This window comes from Leptodactylus fuscus, chromosome 7 (genome assembly GCF_031893055.1).
Source record: "Leptodactylus fuscus isolate aLepFus1 chromosome 7, aLepFus1.hap2, whole genome shotgun sequence".
Classification (NCBI taxonomy): domain Eukaryota; kingdom Metazoa; phylum Chordata; class Amphibia; order Anura; family Leptodactylidae; genus Leptodactylus; species Leptodactylus fuscus.
Genome location: NC_134271.1, coordinates 151112864 through 151126598, shown reverse-complemented (window position 1 = coordinate 151126598; position 13735 = coordinate 151112864). Strand labels below are relative to the sequence as shown.

The 13735-nt window shown below is 45.6% G+C and overlaps 1 protein-coding gene across 1 annotated transcript in view; it reads left to right on the top strand.

The window, feature by feature from the left end:
* Positions 1 to 13735, top strand: part of LOC142214637 (NACHT, LRR and PYD domains-containing protein 12-like) — a 114426-nt gene that overhangs the window by 65753 nt on the left and 34938 nt on the right. Inside the window, exons 8-9 of the mRNA XM_075283575.1 lie at positions 5444 to 5614; positions 6512 to 6682. Coding sequence (XP_075139676.1) covers positions 5444 to 5614; positions 6512 to 6682 — 342 coding nt within the window. The remainder of the gene's footprint in view (positions 1 to 5443; positions 5615 to 6511; positions 6683 to 13735) is intronic.

Sequence of the window (13735 nt, the reverse complement as noted above, 5' to 3'; positions counted from 1 at the left end):
TTCTATTGCTAGGGGACTTCCAGTGTATTTCTGGGGTGAAGGTGGGGGGGGGGCACACTGTTGGAACGGGGATCGGGGGTGTATATATAGGGTATACAGGAATACACTGTCAGTGTATTCCATTCAGGATCCTGGGAAAGCTGGGTTGCGGCGATTGAGCCCGTCAGTGCCACGTTACACTGACAAGCTTCTCCCTGGAATTTAGCTCTTACAAGAGCTGTTGGTTGTCTTCTCCTTCCTATCCTAGCCTGTCCCTGCCTACCCAGAATCTAAGCCCTAGCTAAATGGAAGGAAACCTCTGTCCTCGGTGAATTGCAAGCTCAGAATGACGCGAAGCTGGGCGGCGCTGTTCTTTTAAATCAGAGGTCACATGTTTTCGGCAGCCAATGGGTTTTTTGCCTACTTTTTTCAACGTCACCGGTGTCGTAGTTCCTGTCCCACCTACCCTGCTCTGTTATTGAAGCAAAAAAGGCGCCAGGGAAGGTGGGAGGGGAATCGAGTAATGGCACACTTCGATTCGATTCGAACATGCCGAACAGCCTAATATCCGATCGAACATGAGTTCGATAGAACACTGTTCGCTCATCTCTATTTCCTACCCCTGCTATAGAGCATAATGACCAGCTGATGTGCTTTGTAATAATACCATGTCAAACCATCTTACAACATACATATATATCTAAAATGATAGATGTATTATTACAAATTATCTCCCCAATGTAATCGATATATATAAAGTAAGAACATAATATTGGGACCTAAAGATATTTAACGATCCTTATCACAAAAAATACCCAAAGAGATCTAAATAAACAAAAGTGAACAAGATAGAATCATTCGATCCATGCGGCTTCACGCAGTGAAACTGAAATATCCATCTTGTCTCATGTTGCAAGATAAGATGGTCCCAGTTACGTTTTCTAACCAAAGGGTTCACACGTTCCAGACCCTAGAATTTGAGACATTTAGGGTTAACCCATGATGCTCTTAGACGTGATTGGAAAGTGTTTTGTCCTCTTGACTTGACACACTCCAAAATTTTGCGTCTAAACTCCCTTTTCGTCTTGCTGATATACAGTTAGGGCCAGAAATATTTGGACAGTGACACAAGTTTTGTTATTTTAGCTGTTTACTAAAACATGTTCAAAAATACAATTATATATATAATATGGGCTGAAAGTGCACACTCCCAGCTGCAATATGAGAGTTTCCACATCCAAATCAGAGAAAGGGTTTAGGAATCATAGCTCTGTAATGCATAGCCTCCTCTTTTTCAAGGGACCAAAAGTAATTGGACAATGGACTCTAAGGGCTGCAATTAACTCTGAAGGCGTCTCCCTCGTAAACCTGTAATCAATTAAGTAGTTAAAATGTCTGGGGTTGATTCCAGGTGTGTGGTTTTGCATTTGGAAGCTGTGACCAGACAACATGCGGTCAAAGGAACTCTCAATTGAGGTGAAGCAGAACATCCTGAGGCTGAAAAAAAAGAAAAAATCCATCAGAGAGATAGCAGACATGCTTGGAGTAGCAAAATCAACAGTCGGGTACATTCTAAGAAAAAAAGGAATTGACTGGTGAGCTTGGGAACTCAAAAAGGCCTGGGCGTCCATGGATGACAACAGTGGTGGATGATCGCCGCATACTTTCTTTGGTCAAGAAGAACCCGTTCACAACATCAAGTGAAGTCCAGAACACTCTCAGTGAAGTAGGTGTATCTGTCTCTAAGTCAACAGTAAAGAGAAGACTCCATGAAAGTAAATACAAAGGGTTCACATCTAGATGCAAACCATTCATCAATTCCAAAAATAGACAGGCCAGAGTTAAATTTGCTGAAAAACACCCCAAGAAGCCAGCTCAGTTCTGGAAAAGTATTCTATGGACAGATGAGACAAAGATCAACCTGTACCAGAATGATGGGAAGAAAAAAGTTTGGAGAAGAAAGGGAACGGCACATGATCCAAGGCACACCACATCCTCTGTAAAACATGGTGGAGGCAACGTGATGGCATGGGCATGCATGGCTTTCAATGGCACTGGATCACTTGTGTTTATTGATGACATAACAGCAGACAAGAGTAGCCGGATGAATTCTGAAGTGTACGGGATATACTTTCAGCCCAGATTCAGCCAAATGCTGCCAAGTTGATTGGACGGCGCTTCATAGTACAGATGGACAATGACCCCAAGCATACAGCCAAAGCTACCCAGGAGTTCATGAGTGCAAAAAAGTGGAACATTCTGCAATGGCCAAGTCAATCACCAGATCTTAACCCAATTGAGCATGCATTTCACTTGCTCAAATCCAGACTTAAGGCGGAAAGACCCACAAACAAGCAAGACCTGAAGGCTGCGGCTGTAAAGGCCTGGCAAAGCATTAAAGAGGACCTTTCACCACTTTTGGGCACATGCAGTGTTATATACTGCCAGAAAGCTGACAGTGCGCTGAATTCAGCGCACTGTCGGCTTTCCCGATCTGTGCCCGGTGTGAAGAGCTTACGGCCCGGTACCGTAGCTCTTCTATGGTCAGAAGGGCGTTTCTGACCATTAGCCAGGAATGTCCTTCTGCCTCGCGGCGCCTATCGCGCTGTGCTGTGGGGCGGGGAGGAACGCCCCCTCTCTCTGCTCACACAGCTTGTCCGTAGACTAGCATTATCAGGAGCGGGAGGGGGGAGTTCCTCCCGGAACCACAGCACAGCGCGATTGGCGCCGCGAGGCAGAAGGACGTTCCTGGCTAATGGTCAGAAACGCCCTTCTGACTGTAAAGCGCTACGGTACCGGGACCGATAGCGCTTTACACCGGGCACGGATCGGGAAAGCCGACAGTGCGCTGAATTCAGCGCACTGTCAGCTTTCTGGCAGTATATAACACTGCCTGTGCCCAGATATGGTGAAAGGTCCTCTTTAAGAAGGAGGAAACCCAGCGTTTGGTGATGTCCATGGGTTCCAGACTTAAGGCAGTGATTGCCTCCAAAGGATTCGCAACAAAATATTGAAAGTAAAAATATTTTGTTTGGGTTATGTTTATTTGTCCAATTACTTTTGAGCTCCTAAAATGTGGAGTGTTTGTAAAGAAATGTGTACAATTCCTACATTTTCGATCAGATATTTTTGTTCAACCCTTCAAATTAAACGTTACAATCTGCACTTGAATTCTGTTGTAGAGGTTTCATTTCAAAACCAATGTGGTGGCATGCAGAGCCCAACTCGCGAAAATTGTGTCACTGTCCAAATATTTCTGGCCCTAACTGTAGTTCAAGGGGCAGCTAACATAAATAAAGTTTATTATTATGAACATGGGGGTCCTGGCCTTATAAACATTTGATTGTGGGTACAGCATAGATGCCCTTCGCTCTCCTGAAAATATTGGAATCACACAGATAGCACCATCTATACTTATTAGTGTCACATACAGTGCTGTCTAAAGTAAAGGACCCTAAAAAATAATTGTGTCCAGTAAATAGTGTCCGAAAACACTTGAAAAAACGATGACGAAAAGGCCTTTTGTCATCTTCCCCCCTGCACTCCACTTGGGCATTTACTTCTTATTCTTTATTGGGGTTTATATCTTTGCCCCAATATGCATCAATGGGTATATATGTCCTGAAAATTAGCTTTGGTACAAGTTACCATTTTTGCGGTACCATTTTCTTCCTTTGACCTCTTATCATCTGAGGTTTTCATGGCTCTACTTCTAACACCGTATGTAGTGGATTATTCTGTGACACTATTGTGACAGGTAGAGACAGACTGCAGCCGTGATGTAAAATCATCCAGCACCTGTGGAGTTAAAGCTCTAACAAGAGACACAGGAAGTGGTCACTGACACAGCAGGGTGTGCTGGGAGGGAGACAGTGATCCAGGGGAGTAATAGGAAAAGGGAAGAGACACCATGTTGGTCCTGAAGCAAAGCTAGAAACTTGGGACTGTAGAACAGAACAGTGAGAACAGAAGGGAGCTTAGCTGAGCAGCTGAAGGCCAGAACTGATTGAGACATCCATCTTTTCCCAGTGATAAGTACAACTGCCAGTATACAGTGATATCTGTTATGAAAGACTCATGTACTGTATGTGATAGCTGTGGAGACTGTGTGAAGAGAAGAGAAGTAAAACCTTAACAACAACTGCTGTCTGGGATTGTCCCTTCGTCTAAGCTCTCTAATATCCAAGAACTCATATACACTATGTCCTACCTCGCCCCGCTGTGAGACGGACATACGACACTATCTTATGACCTCTTTTTCATCCGAGGTATCCTTATGCCCCCGATATGATTACCTATGTTGGTTATCATTTATATCTGTCTTTCGGCATGTATGCTCAGTACTTCCAGTAGGGCTGTTGTTCTCCTTGGGGTTGATTTTGTACTTGCCCATTCTTCTTCTTCTTAGTGTGGCGCTTGATGACTCTTCTAACCGCGATGTGCGGTCTGGATTGTTGTTTAGACGCACTGGCAGCGTCTTTCTGTACACGCCTTGTGATCTTCTCTAGGGGGCGGGACGTGTTGACTCACGGAGGTGCGAGTGGTTGACTATTGGTCACACCCCCGATGAGGTCATCGTTAGCAGGCGGAGTTTTCAGTTTAAATAGCCGGATCCGTCAAGCGGCAGACGCGGCTTAAACTCTGACCAACCGGGCGCAGACAAGGCCCGTTACTACACTCCTGCTGGTTTTAGATACTTTTGTCGTACCTCTGATGAAGCTGGGGGCTTACACAATCAGCAGAAATGCGTTAGCCTTATGACATTGTGTTCATGGGTTCCAGAGTGTGAACTATGAAGCTGGCCCTAGCTAGTCAATCTTCCCCAGTGTAGAATCGCATTGTTCATATGTGTGTGTGGGGGGTTACTGTATGCTTTTAACCTATCATCAAGTCCAGCCTGTAGTCTCTAATCTAACTCTGCTGCTGGTTAAAATCTTCTCCTGTAGCAGGCTTGAGATTTGACATTTAATACAAGGAGTTTGCTCAGTGAGGCAATTAAAACACGCACATTACTGTGTCGTGGTGTCCAATCAGCATCTAGTTGGTGTTAGCCAGCAAACCATGTATTGTTATATGGATTGACCACAAGTTATCTCACTATTTTTGTGTGATGTGTCTTGGGGTAGAAGCTAGGCTCATCGCCCTCTTGGAATAATGTTGGGCATATACATTTAAAATTTACTAGGTACCCAACTGAATATCCATGCCACATTGGTACTCTATGTGGTTTTATGTTTTTCACATGTGGAACTTTTAGATACATCAATAAAAGTTATATTTTATAGTTTACTCAAATCCCACAACTTATGTTTTCGTTCGCATGTGATTCAATGTACACGCATCACTTTATTCCCCAAAAATTTTTTCTACAGTAAATAATGTCCTTGATAGATTTGTACAGATTTTGTATTAACCCTCTGTGCACTGGACATGTCTCCAACATCTCATCTTCTTATTCTTACAGCTTGGCTAGTAATGATCTACCAGACACTTCCTGCACCCAGTTGGCCTTTGTAATAAGGAATAACCAGTCCCTGAAGAGACTTAACCTGTCTGATAACCGTCTGTCCGGTCCTCACTTCAGTGACTTGATGGCCGCTCTGTCCAGTCCAGACTGCAGGATAGAGGAATTACGGTGAGTATAAGAGATGTGTACAGGAGGAGACATGTGGGGACAAGTTATACAGGGATTTTATTCTATTTTATGTTCCTCCGCACCATTGTTATGTCTATCTGCACCCGTTCTCCCCTTTAGACAATCCGGCAGGTTTCCGTCTTCTGCCCCGAGAAACTGGACAGGAGACAGAAACCCGGCAGTCAGTTTTCAATCCCATTCACTTGAATGAGTTTGCAAAGTGACCTCCTGTGTGCGTCTTCTGTCTGTCCGTGGTGAAACCGTTTTTTCTTAGCTGGACACAAAGTCGGACATGCAGGGCTGTGTGTCCGGTTGAAAAAAAAACAGTTTTGCCGCAGTTGGGCAGAAGACGCACACCGGCGGTCACTTTGCAAACCCATTCAAGTGAATGGGATTGAAAACTGACCACTGGGTTTCAGCCTCCTGTCCACTTTCTCGGGGCAGAAGACGGAAACTCGCCAGATTGGCTAAAGCGGAGAACGGGCGCAGATGTGAACCCACCCCTATGAGATAAACTGCTGCCATGTGTGATACTGTATACTGAGCTGTGTATCTAATCCTACCATGTGTGATACTGTATACTGAACTGTGTATCTAATCCTATCCTGTGTGATACTGTATACTGAGCTGTGTATCTAATCCTATCATGTGTGATACTGTATACTGAGCTGTGTATCTAATCCTATCCTGTGTGATACTGTATGCTGAGCTGTGTATCTAATCCTATCCTGTGTGATACTGTATACTGAGCTGTGTATCTAATCCTATCCTGTGTGATACTGTATACTGAGCTGTGTATCTAATCCTATCCTGTGTGATACTGTATACTGAGCTGTGTATCTAATCCTATCCTGTGTGATACAGCTGCTGATACATCTCATCTTATTATTTTTACAGTTTAGCTGGTAATAATCTACCAGACACTTCCTGCACCCAGTTGGCCTCTGTAATAAGGAATAACCAGTCCCTGAAGATACTTAAACTGTCTGGTAACTATCTGTCCGGTCCTCACTTCAGTGACTTGATGGCCGCTCTGTCCAGTCCAGCCTGCAGGATAGAGGAATTACAGTGAGTATAAGAGATGTGTACAGGAGGAGACATGTGGGGACAAGTTATACAGGGATGTTATTCTATTTTATGTTCCTCCGCACCATTGTTATGTCTATGAGATAAACTGCTGACTGCACCTTCATATGTGACATCTCTACTAGAGATGAGCGAGTACTGTTCGGATCAGCCGATCCGAACAGTACGCTCGCATAGAAATGAATGGACGTAGCCGGCATGCGGGGGGTTAAGCGGCCGGCCGACGTCAAAGCGGAAGTACCTGGTGCATCCATTCATTTCTATGGAGCGTGTTGTTCGGATCGGCTGATCCGAACAGTACTCGCTCATCTCTAGTCTCTACTAATGTCTGACTGTCTTGTCTCCGAATATCACTTCTCTTTATGTCATGAGTTTAGAAATGTATTTATAGAATCATGGCTGTCCATGTTGCGTTTAATAAACGCAATGCTTTTTTTGTAGCGTATTTTTGCAAAAACCATAAGCCTATTTACAGTGTGATGGAGGAAAGGAATGTGATGAGAACCAAATGATAAAAAAAAAAATGCTTAAAAAAAAACAAAAAAACAACTTTCCTAATTCCTTGAAGCAGATTTTTTTTCAAAGTGGACAGAAGTATTTAGTATCTAGAACCTTTCCAATGGTCCATACCTGTGTTATTGATTCTTTAGATGTAAAATTCTAGGAGGCCTTCCACTGTAACTGCATGGATAAGACTCTGGATGCTACAGGATACTGTTTTAAGTATTAATGCATTAGATATCTTACATGAAGTTGAATGGTGTACTGTTGGGGGAGAGATGTGGGGTGCATGGTGTACTGTGGGGTTTGAGATGGGAAGTGTAGGTTGTACTGTGGGGGGTGAGATGTGGAGTGCATGGTGTACTGTTGGGGGAGAGATGTGGGGTGCATGGAGTACTGTGAGAGGAGAGATGTGGGGTGCATGGTGTACTGTGGGGTTTGAGATGGGAAGTGTAGGTTGTACTGTGGGGGGTGAGATGTGGAGTGCATGGTGTACTGTTGGGGGAGAGATGTGGGTTGCATGGTGTACTGTAGGGGGTGAGATATGGGGTGCAGGGTGTACTGTGGGGTGTGAGATGTGGCGTGCAGGTGTACTGTGAAGGTACATTCAGGGGAGGTGGAGGCCTGGAGGTGAACAATAGGCTCCAAGTAGCTGATCGCAGTCAAAAAGCCTTGTGGGAAAAACTGCTGTGGAAATGCAACTGTTTTAGAAATCACAACATTTCTGCTGTGGTTATTTTTCTGCAGTGCGTTGATAGGATTCCCTAGAATCCAATCTACTTTGCAGGCATTGTAAAACACTGAAGTTTTTGCCATGGTGTTTCGACCACGTTGGGCTTCAGCCTTAAAAAAACGTATGGAGAGCTGTGTAAAACTTGTACTATGAGCCGTGGAGTGCTTATTAACACTATGGGGGTGCACTAGAGAGATGTAGAATGTTTGGGGGGAACACAAAATATGTGCTGTAAGGGTGTGAACCTAGAGGGCGCTATAGAGCGGCCCAAAACAGAGTTAGGGTGCATTCACACTGAGTAAACGCTAGCTTATTTTGTAGAGTAAAATTACACTTGTAAATTTTGCTATCCCATTGACTTCAATGATATTTTTTTACAAGTGTAAAAATACGCCTGTAAAAAATACGCCTGTAAAAAATACGCCTGTAAAAATACGCCTGTAAAATGTCATTGAAGTCAATGGGATAGCAAAATTTACAAGTGTAATTTTACTCTACAAAATAAGCTAGCGTTTACTCAGTGTGAATGCACCCTTTAAAAGGACTCTGACCACACCCATAGCTGAGAGAGGGGCTCCACTCCAGAGTGAGTGCACACAGCAAGAGAGTGCTGTTAGTGGCCTACAGGAAGCAGGTGCACTGTGGATCCGTTGGAGACAGACAGGCGGTCTGTCCCAAGAAGGATTGGATTCCAGAAGGAGCCTAACTCCAAAGAGAGTGTACGGATTGTGACCTGCAGGCGCAGGTGGACCTTGGACAAGTTAGAGACAGACAGGCGGTCTGTCCCAAGAGGACTGGATTCCAGAAAGAACTTTGAACCAGACTGGTGACATGAAACCTCATTAAAGTATTTTGCCCTTGGTAGAATAGACAGGGTTCAAGAAATGAGGTAGTGCCCTGTGTGTGGGCTAGGTTGTTTGTTGTTTTGTTCCTGTGTAAGCTGAATAAAGCCACTTATTTTGCATTGTACCACCTGATCTGCTGTTTATTTGGCACCCAGCGCCACCAACATCTCTGTAAACCCAGGAACACCGCTTACCTTTGCTGCTAAATAACCCCAACTATCACAATGCCTATTGGTGAAATAATTGCTAGCAGTGTGGGGTAGATTTACAGGGGCTATCTGGTCACCACAAATTGTCCCCTCCCCTGTGGGTATCTTGCAAGGAGGTCATAAGAATTTGGGTGTTTTGCACCCCCATCTGAATGGATTGGCTGGTCTTAAATGCGTGCTGTTGTTCTATCCGTTTCAGTGATTTCACACTACCGGAGATAGCCAAAGTACAAAACTGTGAATACCAGGTAACACTTGTTAGAGCTGGCCAACCCCTTTAAATCTAATGGGGAATGGCAGCAGGGTGAGGGTACACAGGAGAGACATGGGAAATAGTGGGATGCTTGTTAGTAATGTGGGGGTACACTAGAGGGATATGGGGGTACAGTAGGATGCTTATTAGTAATGTGGGGGTGCACTGGAGGATAGTAGCATGCTTGTTAGTAATGTGGGGGTACACCTACCTTGATGTAGTTATAACTGCACTCATTAGTATTGGGTCTCTGCTGTACAATACAGTGAAGACCTGGTGGCTATGCTGGCTGCTCTGAAGAGTGGCCGCCATCTTTAAAGGGACTAAACCACTAAAGCAACATTTTTTCAAATTTTTTCTAATTACCACATCGGAATAGCCTTAAAAAAGGCTATTCGTCTCTTACCTTTAGACGTGGTCTCCGCGGCGCCGTTTTAAATACCGGTTTTAACAGGTATGCAAATGAGTTATCTGCAGCAATGAGGGCGGCCTCGGTGCTTAAACGGCAATGGGGGCATCACCACTGCTGCCCGAGAGCTCACTCCAGCGCCGCCTCCATCTTCAGCTGCAACCCCGCCTCTTCTGTCTTCCATCTCGGTCCAACTTCCGACGCCTGCACAATACTCTCCTGTATTGAACTACAAGAGCAAGAGCGGCCTCCCAAAAATGGCCGCAACAGGAGCAGCAACTGTTGGTCTCAATCTCATGGCGCCTTTTATGAAAACAGTTACCAAAGAGTGTTGAGATAATTGTCTCCAGAGATAGGTGGACAAAGGGGCTACTTGTACCTTCAGGACAGCAGTAGAGAGCTCTTTGTCTAGCCTGTCCTGAAGAAAATCCAGGATCACCCTCACTGGGAGATCAGAGGAATCCACATCATATTCCCAGCACCAGGGATTGAATATATTACTGATCCTGCGGTAATTTTTATTGGTTGATTTCACACGGGCACATGAAAGGGTCTTCAGGACAGCTCTTGACAGTCCTTTATTCAGTAATAGGGACTGGTCAACCTCAAGGCTGTCAGATTGAATCTCCCCAGATCCTGGCAGCTTAGCTTTTCTTAGTTTACCAGGTTCTGGGAGGGAAGAAGCCTCCAATATACGCCTTGAATCATCTGTATGAGCTGGGCAATCCAAGTCCTTTTTGGCCAGAATGGAATATGGCAATACCCTGTCTTATTTTCATCAATACCCTTGGCATGATGGGAATATGTATATCAGCCTGGACCTCCATAGGATGGACAGGGCATCCACTGCCAAGGGATTGTCCTCCTGGTACAGTGAGCAGGACTTTTCCACCTTGGCGTTGAGTCGGGTTGGCATAAGATCGACCACTGGGAGACCCCATCTTTGGACGATCTGTTGAAATACGTCTGGATTGAGTGACTGTTCTCCTGATATGGTAATACTCTGACTCTGATCCGCTACTATGTTTAGGGAGTCCTTGATGTGAACAGCGGATAAGTGGGACAGGTTCTTCTCTGCCCACGTAAAAATTAGATTCACCTCTCTCAGCAGGGCTGGAGACCTGGTACCTCCTTGCAAGGCAACTGCTCTTAGCTCCTTCAGGTTGGATGTTCCCTTTTCTGGTCTTTTCCAACATCCTTGAATGGTGTTGCCATCCAGATGGGCTCCCCATCCCCAATGGGATGCATCTGTTGTCAACAGGGTCCAACGAGGTTGGACCGAGGACCTTCCTTCTTTCAGGTGTATCACCTTCTGAGGAAAAGACGGGTGCTGGGAGAAAGGCAGATCTTCTTGTGTAGTCCCTGGTGAGACCTGTTCAGGTGCTCAACACTTCCATCTGGAGGGGACGCAAATGCCATAAATCCCAAGGGACTGCTGTGGCCGAGGATGACATCAGGCAGAGGATTCTCTTGACTGTTTGGATGGTAACTCGCCAGGTCTTGAAGAAAAAACGGGCGGCTCCCTCTTTCTTTAATTTCCTTGGGCTAAGGGAGATCTGCAGTTTTTCTGAATCCAAGATGAAACCCAGAAATTTCTTTTGGATAGATGGCACTCTCTGATTTCTCCCAATTGATTAGCCATTCTAGCTTATTAGGAAGGAAATGGCAACCAGAAGATGACGTTGGAATACTGAAATAGACTGAGCTTTTATGAGCTAGTTGTCGAGATAGGGAACAATAACAGGCCTTGTCTTCTGAATGTGGCAGCCACTGGAGCGACCACTTTGGTGAAGTCGTATGGAGTGGAAGGGATGCCGACTGGCAGTGTGGCAAACTGGAAGTGCTCTCTGTGCCCGGAAATCTCGATGGCAATCCTGAGATACCTTCTGTGGATGATAGATTGGTACGTGTAAATATGTGTCCTTTCGATCCAAGGTGATAACCATGGATCATGGTCATAACGCCCTGCTGGAGGAAAGATGCCACAGAGTCTACAGATTCCATCCGGAATGGTTTTCTTTTATAATCTGGTTGAGGAATCTCAGGCCTATTATCCCCCAGTCTCCCACGGTTTTGGAGCCAAGAAGACTGGAGAATAGATCCCCACTGACAGACAAGGTCTGTTGAACAGCAGGCAAGCACAAGTTGTAACAAATTGGTCACGGGTAGGCTGCTTGAATTCGATGGCATAACTATGCTCTACCACCCGCAGAACCCTGGGATCTTCTCCGTTTTCACCACACAGTGGCAAAGTGGGAGAGGCGACCTCCCACAGGGCCCTCGGTCACAGAGAGCGGCGCACCTTCTCTTCTCTGGAGAGCCCACGCCCAGCTCCATTGGAGCGATATCTAGAACGCCTTTGAGGCTGAAGTCTAGCCTGAGAAGAGGAATCTTGACTCCCTAGAAGGGGAGCTCTTCTACCTCTGGAAGCCTGTGGCAGGGATCTTCCTTTATCCTCAGCCAACCCTTCCATTAGGTCGTCCAGCGCACAGCCAATACACCCTCCGAGATTGGAAGGGAAGGGAGCATAAGGCGAATTTGGAGGCAATGTCAGCTCTCCATGGTTTGAGTCATAGGGGTCTTCTAGCGGAGGTCGACTGGGTCATGGTTTTGGAGGCTAGTTTAGGTTGTTGTCTCAAATAGAGATGAGCGAACGGTGTTCTATCGAACACATGTTCGATCGGATATCAGGGTGTTCACCATGTTCGAATCGAATCGAGCACCGCGTGGTAAAGTGCGCCATAACTCGATTCCCCTCCCACCTTCCCTGGCAGGGATAGCATAGGATAGGAAGGAGAAGACAACCAACAGCTCTTTTAAGAGCTAAATTCCAGGAAGAAGCTTGTCAGTGTAGCGTGGCATTCACGGCCTGAATCGGCGCAACCCAGCTTTCCACAGTGTTGAGGATCCTGAATGGAATACACTGAAAGTGTATTCCCGTATACCCTATATACCCCCAATCCACGTTACAACGGTGTGCACCCCCACCTCCACCCCAGAAACTAACTTGAGCGCAACCCAGCTTTCCACAGTGTGCAGGATCCTGAATGGAATACACTGAAAATGTATTCCCGTATACCCTATAAACCCCCGATCCATGTTCCAATGGTGTGCCCCCCCACCTCCACCCCAGAAACTAACTGGAATACACTGTATTCCCCCAAAAATAGAATTGGGGCAACATACACCCTCAATTCTTGCTATTGCCATACAGTGCCATTTTCTGACAGGAAATTCAAGAAAGATAGAGGGGCCTGTATACCACCCTCAATTTGTGCTACTGCTATATAGTGCCAAGGTCTGACTGGGAATTCAAAGAATATATTGGGGAGACAGACACCCTGAAATGTTGCTACTGGTATCTAGTGCCATTTGCTTACTGGAAATTCAAAGAACGTATTGGGGCGACAGACACCCTGAAATGTTGCTCCTGCCATATAGTGTCAATTTCTAAATGTGAATTGAAAGAAAATATTGGGGCGACAGACACCCTGAAATGTTGCTACTGGTATATAGTGCCATTTGCTTACTGGAAATTCAAAGAACGTATTGGGGCGACAGACACCCTGAAATGTTGCTCCTGCCATATAGTGTCAATTTCTAAATGTGAATTGAAAGAAAATATTGGGGCGACAGACACCCTGAAATGTTGCTCTCCATGATGTGAAGTATGCGTTTGACTCTTGAAAAGCAACCAGACATCAAGTCAGCCATGTGTGCCAGTGTGTTATTGGCCATGCCTTTGCTGGCCCCAACTGTAAGAGTCACTCTCCATTTCCTCCATTTTCCACTCCCCTTCACACCATCTGTGGTGAAGCAATGGGATGCACTGAAGTGCACCCTCTAGCCTCGTGTGGGACAGGGACATCAGATGCCACTCCATCCCCCTCGTCTTCCTCCGCCAGCCAACGGTGCGAAGATGAGAGGAGTGTGCTCTGAATGTTTACTGCCCAGCAGAGGCTAGTTCTCACTTACGAAAAGGGCCACACTTTGACCTGTATATCAGGCACAATGGTGTAGATTTCAAAGAAACATGGCACCAACAAGTTGAAAACGTGGGCCATGTGTGGACCGTGTTTGAGTCT